The sequence below is a fragment of the Cryptomeria japonica genome, chromosome 6, assembly GCF_030272615.1.
Source record: "Cryptomeria japonica chromosome 6, Sugi_1.0, whole genome shotgun sequence".
Taxonomy (NCBI): domain Eukaryota; kingdom Viridiplantae; phylum Streptophyta; class Pinopsida; order Cupressales; family Cupressaceae; genus Cryptomeria; species Cryptomeria japonica.
The window spans coordinates 156,428,903-156,443,481 of NC_081410.1; the positions used below are offsets into that span (position 1 = coordinate 156,428,903).

Genomic DNA, 14,579 nt, shown 5'->3' on the forward strand with positions numbered 1-14,579 from the left:
CAAATGCAACTGGTGGATGTAACACCAAATTCCGCAGCCTATACCAACATCCTTCCTACCTTCTTCTTTTAAAGGTTTGAACCTGCTATCCCACTACCCTTTCAATGCAGCCCCATTTATTTCATCGTTTCTTTTTTAAGATGTCCACTCCTCTGACGATCCAGTAACAGATGGATTTCATAATCTTCTGACACTTACCACAAATATCCATCTAGTTCATAATGTCACACATGCAAATAAACATCAAATTTTATCTATATAAATTGTCTTATGGCAAAAACATAACTGCCACCTTAGCTTTTCAAATATTTATATGCACGCCAAATTTATTCAAAAATTGAAATGTTAACCAATACTTTTGCTGCCATTGTAGGAAGCCTCTTGACTTAAAAATATCCATCATGTATTACATTGCAAATTATCTCCATCACCTATTCAAAATCCAAAATTTAAAAATATCCATAAAATGACTCTTTTTAATGGTCGTATACAAGAAATAAGAAAAATAAAAACATAATAATGCACGGAAAGTGTATTATGCTCGTAGAATTATCATCAATTAAGTTGTGCAAATAAGTCTAACACCTAATAGGTAGTCCACAATCTTGCCATAATAGAATCAAAATGGCAAGAACAAGTTACTTGATTACCTCAACTTTTGTGATGTTCAAATTAATAATCATCATCCCTCTACAACTGTACAATGTTTTGACATCATTGCCATCTTTTTAAATTACCCTTTTATGTTTATTTTCAATATTTGAGGGTTTCACAATAGTGATTCCCCACTTGATTCACTAAGCAACTACTCAAAATAATATAGTTTGTAAGAAAATGCTAGTTTCTTCCCATTCATGTTCAAATGTGTTTTCTTCCATTAGGAATCATAACTAAAAGCAAAAAAGAATTAAAATCTTCATGCATTTTTATATATTAGAATTTGAATTGTATGATGTGTTCATGTGTACAAAAGGCACTAACCTACTAAAGTCAATTTGATCCCAACAAATTACAATGACAAATTCCCCAAAATCTCAAAAGACATGTCAAGCGTTGAGGTGAGGTGGGCCAACTAAGACCTACAGATGCACCACTGAGTTTGCCAAACTCATTGGGACTTACAAGTCTTTCCAGGTATACTCAATTATCTAAGATCAACCCATACAAAATATGAAAAATTGGATTTTATTAAGCAAGTTTGGATTTCACCTAGAAGTAACCATACATTGGACCAATTAGTGTGCACTCCAAGAACCTCATTCTTTAGGAATATCTATTCTATTCTCATTTAATTAGGGCCTACGTACTATCCTATGACCTTGACACTCACATTTTTAAAGGATTTGGAGTCCGAACTCTTGGAGCTTGGAGTAGCCATAGTAATATTAATTGATTAACTGATTTGCAGTAGCATGAGGACCTATATGAAACATAAGCATAGGAGCCATCACAGAGCTAGTGATACTAGGGTATGTGATATAAGCTCCTCACTGCCATAATACATGATTGTATGTTGTGATTTTCTTTTTGATGCCATAAGTACCATAATCCATTGTACCATAAGAAAGAATGCAATGTCTTCTAACGTAAGAAAAATCGGCAAACGGTCTCCCATATTGAAATAAACAGCTTATGGATTTGATTGTGTGTAAATTTTTTATCATCAATGTTTCGGATCACACTCCATGATCCATCATCAGGATGAATGAGAGTTCAAGAAGATGAAAAATGATTGGTTGCATAACAAAGGGGCAATTTGAAGAGGGAAAAGGTATAGGAAGAAAGAAGGTTGACACGAAGATCGAAGATAGGGGATAAAGTCAAACGCTAGAGAAGACTTGTGAAAGAGAGAAAAGAGAGAAGGGCACAAAGGAAAGAACTAACAAAATAATAAAATTAAATCAAAAAATAAAAATAAAAATAAATATAAGATTAAAGATGAGAAATAAGGAGAATAAATAAAAAAAAATAACAAAGAAGAGACTAACAAAAATAGGAACAAAAAATGAAGACAGAAGAAAGGAGAAAGGAGAAAGAACAACTAAAAATAAGAATTAGAACACAAGAACAACTAAAAAATAAGAATTAGAACAAATAAAAAGAACAAACACACACAAATAGCAAATAAAGAGAATAGAATAAAAATAGAATAAAAGAAATAGAACAAATAAAACAAATAAAAAGAAATATATATATATATATTAGAAAAGGAATTAGAAGGGTGTGTGGTATAAATAAGATGAGAACAAAACAGATATACACATCACCATTGATCAATCCGATGAGAACTGTTATTAAGCTACAGGGGTAACATCCTTTTTCTTGGTGGTGTGCATGGGGATGTGTTTAATCTGCATGCCTAATATATGAAGCCTGATAATGTTCTTGTGCAGAATTTAATAGTAATATTAATATAGACTACAATATGTATGACAGACATACTTAATTTCATATACATTCATAGAACATGAAAGACTAATTTCATATACTTTAATTACAGTCATACTTAATTTCATATAAAATTCATAGAATATGAAAGACTATTGTATTAATGTCGTAGACTTTAACTCATTTGCTAATGCCTATGAAAGGATAGGTTGATGTGTGTAGGAAAAGGCGAGTAAACCCAATCACAAATGATGGAGAGTCCAAAACAGGTAGGGACGTAGTCCTGGGCCTTGAGGGAGCCTCCTTGTAGGTAGTGTCAGCGCCTTATGACAGTAAATCCCCCATCTCTCATTAAGATTAGAGAAGAAACTAAAATAGACCTTAATGTAATGAATGCTAATGTGATATGAATGCCAATTCGTATAATATTATTTAGAATTATAAAAATGCAAACATAATATTGCACAGTAATATTCATTTGGAAAATGGCAGCCTCCTAGTAGGGGACATTACAGCCAGGCTTTTAGCCATCTTTTTCTGACAATTGTAATATGTCCGTGACTTCACCAAACATGGGCATTTGATATACAGCAGTTTGCAGGAGTTGCAGGATTAGAGAAGGGTGTATAGCCATTCTCATAGTCCTTAGCATCTCCATCGAATTAGTCCTGAGGGTCGTGTTTGATACATATTCTTCTTTTCACACAAATTGGTCAATTAATGAGAATTCAAATTTCTTAACATTAGGACCAGTAGATTGCTGCCGACTTTTAAAAAGCTAAATATTCAGGGGTCCAACATGATAATGCAAGCACCCATTTGCTAGAGATTATCTAGAAGAAAGGAGACCAACTTGATAATGCAAGCACCCATTTGCTACAGACTATCTAGAAGAAAGGAAACATAAAAACTGGAATACCTTACATTATTCTATCATGTATTTATTTACAGTAAAAAAGAAGAGAATTAGTACCCGCTGTGGGTATCTATAGCTTCCATTTGGCGCAGTGCAATCCAGAGCCAGTATGTAATCAGGTGTCCTGGAGCAATTGCAGGTCCAACAAAGGTTGGGATCCCCAGTAATAACACCTCTGCCCAATGTGCATAAGGAGCAGCAAACCCTATTGGAGCAGTAAATCCATGGTGAATTCGATGGATCTTATCATAACCCCATTTGCAGTGCAACCACCTGTGGATCCAGTAATGCCCCGAGTCTTCCACCAGAAAGTACACTGTCAGTTGTGCAATGACTTCCCACAGAGAAGGCAGGGGCAAGCTTGTCCTGATACCAATAAACTGCAAGAACACCAAATTCATCATATCATTGTTAATATAATACAATACTCTCAAATTCATCATAATTAACTTAAATGTGGCTTCTTTGGTGCTTGAAGTTCTTCTGATTTAAGAATATAGAAATCATATTTTCCTGCCCTCACTACAAACATAAATAAAATATCATAACACATTCACAGATACCACTTGGTTTATCCACAGAAAATGAGATGTCTGACCATCTCACCAGACTCAACCCAAATAAAAAAGATGTCAGAAAACAAAGATGAGATTCTGCATACCCTGATAAAAGGATAAGATATCAGCTGCAGAGGCCCAACAAATATGAAAAAAACATACATAACACTCTTGTTGTTAACAATGCAGCACCACCAATTTGGGTGTGTAGATTTTGGGCTGAATTTTATACTTCTGTAAGCCTCTGGCCTTGACGAGTTCCAGAATGAACAATGGCAGAGGCACCATGGAGAAAACTATTAAAACAATCCATATGGTATGAAAGTAGAGCCAAATGTCCAGCATTTTGGCAGAGAATCTGAACCAGAGATTTTCCCAACAAGAGAGTTTCCTGCCTAGAGCACCCTCTGCTAGCTCTATAGTTTCGTAGGGCAGCATTGTGTCTTATATCTCTGTAGAATTCCACCGTTTGGATTAATGGGCAACTGTATCCTTCCTTTGGGTATGTGAATAACAGGGGACGCTGAAGGAGCACAGAGAGTTCATTAAAGAGTAAAAGACACAATAAAAGAAATAAAGGTTCTCTGATTGGACTTTGTAATTAAAGCCAGAAGAAGATAACATAATCAAAACCAACCACCTGTTTCGGTATCAGTCCATGTAACTGTGGTAGAAATTACATAGCGAGGGCTGTACAATTTAAGATGATTCAGTTTTTTGGGGGTTTAACGAGAGCTGAATTTTATATGAACAATTTAAGATGTTTTTGATTTTTTTTTTTTCCTGTCATTTCATACAAAATGTTATTAGTTTGTCAATGGGTTCTTGGTCTATTGGTGAAGTTGAATGGTTTCAAATGAGTCTACTAGGGATCAAGTCTTGTTGAGTGCAAGGTTTTGACATCATAAGGGATAAGGGATGAGGCCGGGAACGTGTCTCGTATCAATATTTCTATTAGATATTAGGATGATGTTATGAGAACAATTATTTTTGGCAAATATCTAACACTATTGATTAATTTTTGAATGTGAACAATTATGCTTAATGTTGTGCATAGTAGTGGTGCATAGTGTTCTATTGTGGTGGTAGGCTTTTGCCTTTTTAGAGCCCATTAATAATTTGGCCTTTTCAACACTACATTAAATATGGAGTAGGACAGCTCTATTTCCAATGCAATGGTTGCATTGGAAAAGATATAAAAGAAGAATATATAAGAAATAGTCAAACATCATGTGACAATTATTCAAGTGAGCTGAAAATGTCAAATCAAATTTTCAGATTCTTTCCTTTATTAGGAAAACAACACATGTCAACCATATTACTCAATAAAGATATGAATAGACATCAAGATCTTTTTGAATTTATTGTTTTTGGACTTTTTGTGTAAACACTTTGATTTGTGATAAAGAACAAATCATAAGATTTTTTTTCTTCTAATTGTTGGTGTCACTGCTTAAAAAATCCCTTCGATTATTCTTATCCTATTCGTGCAATTATTTATTTCATTCTCACAGTTTATTCTTATTGTGCTTTTTATTGTCTTGTGACATTTGAGGGCAGTGGTGATGTTTCCTTCATTTTCTTGAGGTTTTCTTCATTGGCAGTGCAAAGGTAAGCAATTCTAAATCCTGGTATTTTGAAATTTATGTTTCATGATCTTTTGTTTGACCATTGCGGGTTTCATAGTACTGTCTTTTACCAAATTGTTTTGTAGTTGCTTGCTATTTTGTTTAGACTCGAGTCTCTCTATGTTTGGATTCACATTCATAATTATTACGATGAATAATTGAGAGAAAACGTAGAATTTGATAATAATATGTGTAAACTTTGGCAAAGCTGATAACTTTTCCAATATTATTTTGGCAAATTCACTAATTTAGCTACTTGCAAATTGATCGATCGGTTTTCAGATATGATTTTTTGGATATTTAAATGTTTTCCTACATCTCAAAAATGTCATCGGGGAATGGGCTTAGCAAGGAATCAAAAAGCATTGTTAGGTTTGTACATTTTTTGTATAAAATTATAAATAACTTTTCTTTCTTGATTCGATATAAAAGTTATCTAACTCGCCCCATGGAAGCAAAATACACTGAAAAAAACCTCAAATCGGTTCAAAACGTTAAGAATTTGGACAGAAGATAAGACCACTCCACGTGTTCAAAAGAAGAACCGAAATTCTAAGGCTGAAAAATATTGAGGAAACATCAGTTAAGAAGTCACAATTTTAGAGAATTTGATTATATGCTAATTTTTCAATAAAGCAAGTTAAAAAAATTCTGAAAATAATCTATTCCCTAGGTATTGATGTCTTTTTTCTATAAAAAAAAAAAAATTGAATATATATATATATAACAAGTTATGTGTTCAAACATACACCTATATCTATATTATAATTAGTCAGACTTCAAAACTTAATAAAATGAAAAATATTCAACATATCACTATCAAACCAATTGCATGCCCTAGATATTGATGTTACAAACCGAAATTCAAAAGAATTAAGTTTTTATGATTTATATAAAAAAAGTTATGCATTTCAAGATGCACATCACTCTTAAAAAATGATGTTTGCTATAAAAAACTACTTTTTGAGGGAGATGGAAAAATAAAAATAAAATTATTCAAAACAATTTGAAAAAAAATAAATTTAGAAACTAAAGACAAGATGTTACAAATCTCTGGTTTACATCATCTTCAAATTCTTAACGGTTTAAAAGTTATAGGTCTTGGAAAGTGAAGATTTTTTTCAAAATGTTCATCTTAGTGTCAAAGTTGGTCAAAAAGTGGGAACTAGTATTGTGAGTTCACCCTACAACTATTGCAAAAGAGGTCGCATGAACAAAAACAATACCAATTATGAAGAGTATGCCAAATGGTTGAATTTTACATTTACACCAAAATAGACAATTACTTTGCATATTCTAAGCTACAATGTTAATAAACACACATTATTTGATGTAATAAAAAAAAGAAATGTACAATTCGAGAATACATAATGAAAATGTGTAATTGTCTCACAACAACATAATGGAAAGCAATACAAGACTGGGAAATCAATCACAACCTACACAAGAAGAGACATCGAAAAGGTAATTAACATATTCTACAACTACTCGGACCAGACTGATCCAATGATCAAATTTTCAAATAACTTCAACATGTTCATTACAAATCAAAGAGTACAAATCCACGTGCCATATCCATATAAGAGATCTCAATGATCGAAAAGCTAGAAACAAAAACATGAGAAGTGTTACGCGCTGAACTAACAGATGTCAAAGGTGAAATGACAGTTACGTTAAATGTAATTGGTCAACTTGTCCAAAAATTTGAAGAAAAAATAGTACAAGGAACGACAATTTCCATATCAGATTTTGACATTGCCCCAAAAATTGATTACGATTGTGGAGACTGTGACTGTATTATCATATTAAAAGAAACAAGCATTGTTGAAAACATACCCCTTGTTTGGAAAGAAACAAATTCATACCAAGCACTACAATAAAACAACTACTTTCAAGCACAAATTCCTATACAACTGGAACAATTGGTGCATTGGTATTGGCTACAAAAAAAATGACTTTCCAATATTCAATTGATGTCAGAGATGGTGATTTCGACATGGACAAGGCAGAGGTGGGAATATCTTTTTTACCATCTCTCTAATTTTACTTCAATTCAAATTTGCTTTCTTTTTTCCCATGTTCTATAACTTAACAATAAGATTTCTTTCCCTTGCCAATGAGAAACAGTTACATTTGCATTCTAAATTTGCACACCATTTTACAACAATGCAAGACCAACTACGCAAAAACCAATTTCCAACAATTCTATTAAAAAATATTGCTAAATGCACAGAAGATGGCATCCTCCACTCATCTCAATCCACATTCATTTGCAAGTTGACAAACAAGAGAACATTGGAAAAACTCAACCGATTATTGCAATTAACATTCGAGGTAATTATATTTAATTTATTATATTTCTAAATTTACAATCAAATAAATAATTCATTACAATATCAATAATATTTTAACACATGCTACAGGTTGATGGAACTTTGAAAGTGGCCAATCCACTCTCCAATCCATTTCATGTATACTATCCAAATTGCAACTACAAATTTGACAACTATGGTAGCCTTGATGAGAAAACTACCCACTGTCTTGGTTGTGACAAAGAAGTCAACTATGTCTACTCTTTGTATCTAAAAAACCATTCTAGAGGCTGAAAAAAAGCAAACAATACATTGTTCTACAGATAAATCAATAATCAAGTTATTGCTACCCACTCTGCAAAATATTTCATACGAAGAGTAAATAGAAGACAAATCAGCAGTGATTTTTATGTTGCGCGACTTCTTAGTAAAAGGGCACTTCACATTAAATCAGAGCAATCTTATTATCAATGCCAGTTCAATTCACCAATAATCAAAAAAACAAATGGAAAAGTACATATACATTTCTTTATTCATCTCCATTACTACTTACATATGTTCAAATTTTGTAATTGCTTACAAAATCAAATAATATTCTCTAATATATTTAGATTAAGCTCACCCTTAGATACACAACACTTGACCCTTAGATTCTATCCTAAAAGGCTTTCTCCACCCCTAAAATGGAATTTATAACTTCAGTCCTCATATTAATTTAAACTAATTAAAAAACATTGCACCATAAAACCAATATCATACTTCAGTTATTTGAGCCTATTTAGTGAGAATCTCATATTAGATTAATGTAATGTAAAAAAATTCAAAACACCGAAGGCAAGAATAACTTTGCAGGTACAAAATGATAAAGGGACAAGAATAATGATCGATCTCTAGTACCTGCTATACCATTATTTGTTATTTCAAATAATGTCATATCAATTGAGTATTATGGTCACAATGTATTACCAAACCAACCACAAATATCAGTTCAATAACTAATTGTCAATCTTTACTTCATTTATTATTGCTAAATCATTTCATACATTCAAATATTCTTCATGTATGCTAGTATCTTTTTTTTATTAGTAGAATATTTTTGTTTTTATTAAGAAGGAAATTGAAGTACATAGTAAACCACCATACAACCAAACCACCATCTGGAAAAAAAACCACCTAGCCAAAACCAATTTGAACTTAAGCAGAGACATAAAAAAAACCCTACCCCACCCCACTGTCAAAAAAGGTTTCAATACATCATGCCTCAATGGCATAAATAGTTTATTAAAAAAAAACATTAAACATAAACTTCGGTGAAACAAAAAATGTACCAAGAGGTACCATTGATCAACAATTATTTAACCTTATGCAACAATTCAAGAGCTCGAAGCATCCGCCACCCCACCAGAGCCACCAACCGCACCACCTTGTTCAACCTGTCTTGCCAGCTCCGTCGAGAGTCGTCTAGTGATCGACCTCCTGCTTCTCGCCTCATCTACCAGCCTCGCCTCCACACCCGCCTGTCGGATAATTTCTTCAATCTCCATAGTCTAGACATAAACCACTAGGCCTTCCAAACCTCACCTCGTAACGTCCCTGAATCGAGCTTTGACCTCCTCTCAACAACGAAGGAATGAAATTCAGGAGTGCCTCGCTCGCAACTCAACATTATTCTCTGGAATTCCTTCAGAAAGATTGAATCCCCAACTCGGAATGACCCACTCCAACAATGACTCCAAATTTAATAAGTAGGCATGCAGAATGATCATCCTCAATACCTTCCTGACTTCCTCACACTCATATCCCAACTCTAGTCCCCAAGCCATAATTAGGGAATAAATATCAGCTCTACATCGATACCTATGGCCTATAACTGCCACCTCCTCGCCCAACACCAACTAAACCACTTTCAAGAACAGCGGGTCATTTGCCAGAAACATTTTCTCCAGCTTCCTCATCGGGACGGGACCCTGAAAGGCCGACATCAACTTTGAAGACTTTAGAGTAAAATTGGCTTCCATTCTGGGTGTCCACATGAAACAGATTGCAAAAAAATCGTCGAACTCTGCAAAAAACCTGTAGCCTTCACCACCAACTCATAGACAAGCCTTATTGAATTCGCAATGATACCAAAAAAAGAAATTAAGTAGGCACGCTCCATAATCGCTGCCATTTCAGAGAGCATTCCGCATTAAATGCTCATTAACTCGAACCAGACTACAAATTTGGATAAAAAGCCAGTCGAAAGACACACATTTCGAATTTGCAGGAGTACAATCTTGGTAGGGTGTCTTAACTCCATCGCACGATGCAATCATGATAATATCGCCACCTCACCTCCCCTTTAGAAAGCTCACATGCCACATTTGAAAGCCCGTCAACAATGACATTCCCGCCTTTTTTCACGTGGGAAATACAAAAATATTGGAAGGATTTTAACTTTTCACAAATTATATGTATAAATTTATTTAGCTTCCAACACGAGGTATCACCTTTGATCAAGGCATTGATCACAACCTGGGAATCCCCTTCCAAATGGACCTTCGATGCCTTCATGCTCACTACCAAGTCAACCGCTAATAAGGTCGCTTGAGCCTCTGCCTCATTATTGGTTCCATCTTATAATCTTCTTGCTCCTGTGAAAAGGATCTTCCCCTCATCATCACAGGTCACACACCCCGCACCTGAAGTGCCTGGATTCCCTTTTGAGGCCCCATCAAAATTAATTTTCACCCAACCCCTCTCTGGCTTCGACCATGTCACAACATCCGCTTCAAAAGAACCACTCACAAATTTAAAAAGTACACTAAATTAACATCAAAGATTTCAAATTTTCTTATCAATTTAATTAAGATTTTCCACCTGATACCACATTTCTCATGCTTGAAAATTTTCTGGGTTGGTAAAATGAACGCGTGACTCAATATAAAAGAAGTGGACATTATGAATTTAAGCACAAGTAACCGCACATTTTCACACCTTTCTCTATGGGTCCTATCGTATGAATGATTCATTCAACGTATATTCACTAAATTGACAGACAACACAAGGATGTGATGTTTTACTATTTAAATGTAATATATGAATGATATAGATGTTTTATAATATTAAAATGGTTTTACTATTAATATATATGTTTTATAATATTAATTTTAGAATGGTTTAACTATTTTATCTTTTAATAAAAAATAATTTAGATTATTATTTTTTTAATATAAAATTTATAGAATTTAGTTTAAAAAGATAAATATTTTTAAAAGTTGTATTTCTAGAAAATAAAATTATAATTCTTTTTAACTAAATTTGGTTCTGATTTTTAATTTTAATTTAACTATATTTTGTAAGATATTTTTCATTTTATAATATTATTTATTGTCATTGTAGAAAACTTTATATTTATAACTATATTTAATGATTCTTTTTTTAATAAGTAAATAACTGCAGAGGGGCAACACCCTTGTATTAAACAAGAAGTAGAATACAAGGCCTGATTCAATAAGAGTGGTAGGGGGAAAGAATCAGGAAGAAAACCCCCTACCATAGCTCTAATCCATGGAAAAGAGAAATCAACACAGGACTGGATGAGGACAACAATATACCGACCTCTTAAGGATGCAGAGATCATAAGACAAAAACAGACAATCTCAAAAGGCAAAGAGACCAGAGGGCTTAGAGTCAACCGGAGTCACAGAGAGCCATCAAAAGCATCATCCACGAGTGCATTGGTTGCATCTAAGACAATGGGACATTCATGGCCACAATTCAAATGAGCTGTCGATTATGCCTTCTCCTTAGGGAGTCGGTAGTCGTTTGGATACCATTATTCACCCAGCCCAAACCCCCAGTCGTTTCCATCCACTAGTCACCATTCTCAAGGATCCCATGGTCATCAGTCACCGCTAGATCTTCACCACAGAGAGAAATTTCCCTCCAATTCGACGTGAAACCGCTTTGTATACCAGCTGCTTTCAGAAGGAACTCAATGTTCCTAGAGATGACAGGCCAAGTTGCTTGGAAGGATTCAAAATCCAAAGAATTAGCAATCACAAGCTTCTTCACCTCCGCTCCGTTGCTAAGTGACATATAGTAGTTTTGGGGAAGCAGGATTATGAGATTGGCATCAATATTGTCCAATACAACATCTATTTCCCTCAATAGGCGGTGCTTGAACATCATCTGCGTTAGCAGTTTTGCTTGCTGCTTACTAGTCCCCATGTAGATTAATATTGCAAGAAAAAAGGTTGGAATATCAACATCGGCTCTGTACTTGTGGTAAGCCATAATAAATTCCTTTCTTAGGATCCTCTTTAAGCTATGGAGAATGAGACGATGTCAAGAGAAAATGACCTCTTGAAGACGCCTGTCCGTAATTTCGCCCAGGAAAGCCATCTGTCGACAAGTAGCTTCGAGGAGGATTGGGGTCTCCATACCGAGTTGCCAAGAGAGGAAAGCAAAATATGGTGGAAAGAAGGGGTATTCATTTATTAAATAGCAAGGAATCAAACTAGAGAATACGACACCCTGCACCTGTGTCTCCAATAAATGCCCACATGCGTGAGCTACCGGTACCTAACTAACCATCTGCTCCAAAAATCCTCAACTTGATGTCGACTGACTTTAAGCATCAAGTGATCATAAACAAATCTTGAAAGGATATAGTTGTAACTGGATACTCAAGTACACTTGTATTTAATAGCCACGAGCCAAAAGTTGGCACTAATCAATAGTGTCGGCAATGCGTCACATCACGATGATAAGAGGAGACTTTAACTGGTTAACAAGGCAGTCGATCGATCTTTCCACCGAAAATAAGACCAAAAGGTGGAGAGGGGGAATCGCGGCTATCGAGGAGCAGAGCACCGGTTTGCTCCATAATTGGAGGGGGTAGATAGAAACGGAGAGCGCGCACCTATCAGAAGACCCACCGGCATGCGCCATATTTCAAAGGACCCAACCTGAGTGAGGAGAGCATGTCAATCGACCCAACATAAAACATCATCGGTGGATCTTCAGGGGGGGTCACTAACGGTTATAGCCAATTTAGAAAGTCTATTGGCTTCACCATTGCCTTCTCTGTAGATATGGCTAACCCAAAATTCATCAAAGGTAGCTAGCAGCACCAAGATCGGTTGAAGCCACTAGTTAAGGCACCAACAAGGGGTGATATTGCAGCGGATCACGTTAATGGCATTTAATGAGTCACCCTCCAAATGAATTTTTTGCACCCCAAGCTCCTTCCCTAGCTGAAGACCTCTTAATGCCGCTTTGAATTTCGTTTCATTATTAGTAGCCACTCCAATCTTTTCAGAGATTTCTTTTATACAGAGACCATCAGAGTCCCTTAGAATGCAACCAATACCACTTTCGCCCAGATTGCCTGCAGAAGCACCATCAAAGTTTACCTTGCTCCACCCAACCATTGGTGTACCCCAAATCACCCCTGCTCTTGGATTGGTCTGATCCACCAGAGAGCCCAAACCAAAAATCGGAGGGATGAGTAGGCCATCTTAATCTTACAATCTCAATCGGTGAACACATTTTTCTTAAGTGTTTTGGATTGGGCCGCCACATTCAGGAGCTCAGTTAGGTGGTTCTCAATTTTTGCACAAAGAGACTGAGGGCCCATATCTTTACCCTAGAAGATTCTGTGGTTCCTTTCTTTCCAAATTTCCCAAATCAGAAGTGATGGGAGGATGAAGAGAAAATCAGAAAAAAACTGCCTTTCCTACCGGTTTAGGCTATTGCAAAATGATTTATCTAGCCCTACTGGGAAGGGGCTAAATAATCTAAGTTTTCCCATGAAATACCACCAACAATGATTGGAGAATTTGCAATGGAGAAGAAGATGATCTACATTCTCTTCCTAATCTAGACATAAAGGACATCTACTGGGTCCATTGATACCCATTGAATGGAGCCTTTCTTGAGTTAAGATTTTCCTTTGGCAGGCCAACTAGGCAATGGAACTCGCTTTGGGAAGGAGGTGTTGATGCCAAAATAGATTAAGAGGCATGTCTTTTTTGTCTATAGACGCTTCTTTCAACTTGTAGCCAAAGCATACTTTGTATTTTCCATCAAAGGAGCTACACCACCTAATAATATCCTTATCAGGGGAAGGGAAAATAATCCTTTTGTTGAGAATGTCAGCAAATAAGTCCTTCTGCAACTGATCCAAGTCCAGCTTGTCCAAGGAGTTCCATTTCCATTTAGAAATACCATTTTCTAGGATCGGATAACCATAATCACAAATATTATGCCCCCAGCGGCAACTTGTTTCCTCCATAATAGGATGTAGAGAGGGGTTGTGACATAGGGAAGCTTCACCTGACCAAGAATCAAACCAAAAGGAGGCATTGCTGCCATTCCTGACCTCCCAGGTAACCTGATCGCTTATGATTTCCCTGCTGTCCAAAATGAAATTCCAGATAGCCGAACCCCTGGGAGGGTTGTTGATAGTCAGAATCCTCTTAAGTTCTAGGGAGTCCAAATATTTGTGTTTCAGGAGCCTTGCCCATTTTTGCTTCCCGTCGCTACAGATTTCCCAAACCAGTTTAGCACCCATTGCTAAATTCATAATTGATATTTGGTGAATACCGACACCACCTGCCATTTTTGGTTGACAGATCTTTTTCCAAGCTATCAGGGGAAATTTACCTTTATCATCCGACCCATTCCAAAGGAAATTTCTCATTAGAGAAATCAATTCATCTTCAACTACCACCGGTAATTGAAGGCAAGCCATGGAAAAAACCGGTAGCGCTGAAAGGACTGACTTTATCAT

General features: G+C 35.6%; 1 protein-coding gene across 1 annotated transcript; it reads right to left on the reverse strand.

Annotated features, from left to right (window-relative positions):
- Positions 1–3,354: 3,354 nt before the first annotated feature.
- LOC131035141 (methylsterol monooxygenase 1-3-like) lies at positions 3,355–4,335 on the reverse strand. Its single transcript, XM_059221975.1, has 3 exons — positions 4,094–4,335; positions 3,903–3,966; positions 3,355–3,684 (listed from the first exon to the last, which is right to left on the reverse strand). Exons 1-3 carry the CDS (start codon positions 4,297–4,299, stop codon positions 3,355–3,357), a joined length of 600 nt encoding a protein of 199 aa, XP_059077958.1. The 5' UTR covers positions 4,300–4,335.
- Between the last annotated feature and the right edge of the window lie 10,244 nt (positions 4,336–14,579).

Excerpts from the sequence above, each read along its gene's own strand:
- LOC131035141 (XM_059221975.1), bottom strand. The coding sequence starts at position 4,299 with ATGCTGCCCTACGAAACTATAGAGCTAGCAGAGGGTGCTCTAGGCAGG. Across the intron at positions 3,967-4,093 it reads AAGGCCAGAGGCTTACAGAA|GGTATGCAGAATCTCATCTT; the intron begins GTATAAAATTCA and ends TCCTTTTATCAG. Across the intron at positions 3,685-3,902 it reads GGGTTGAGTCTGGTGAGATG|TTTATTGGTATCAGGACAAG; the intron begins GTCAGACATCTC and ends GTGTTCTTGCAG.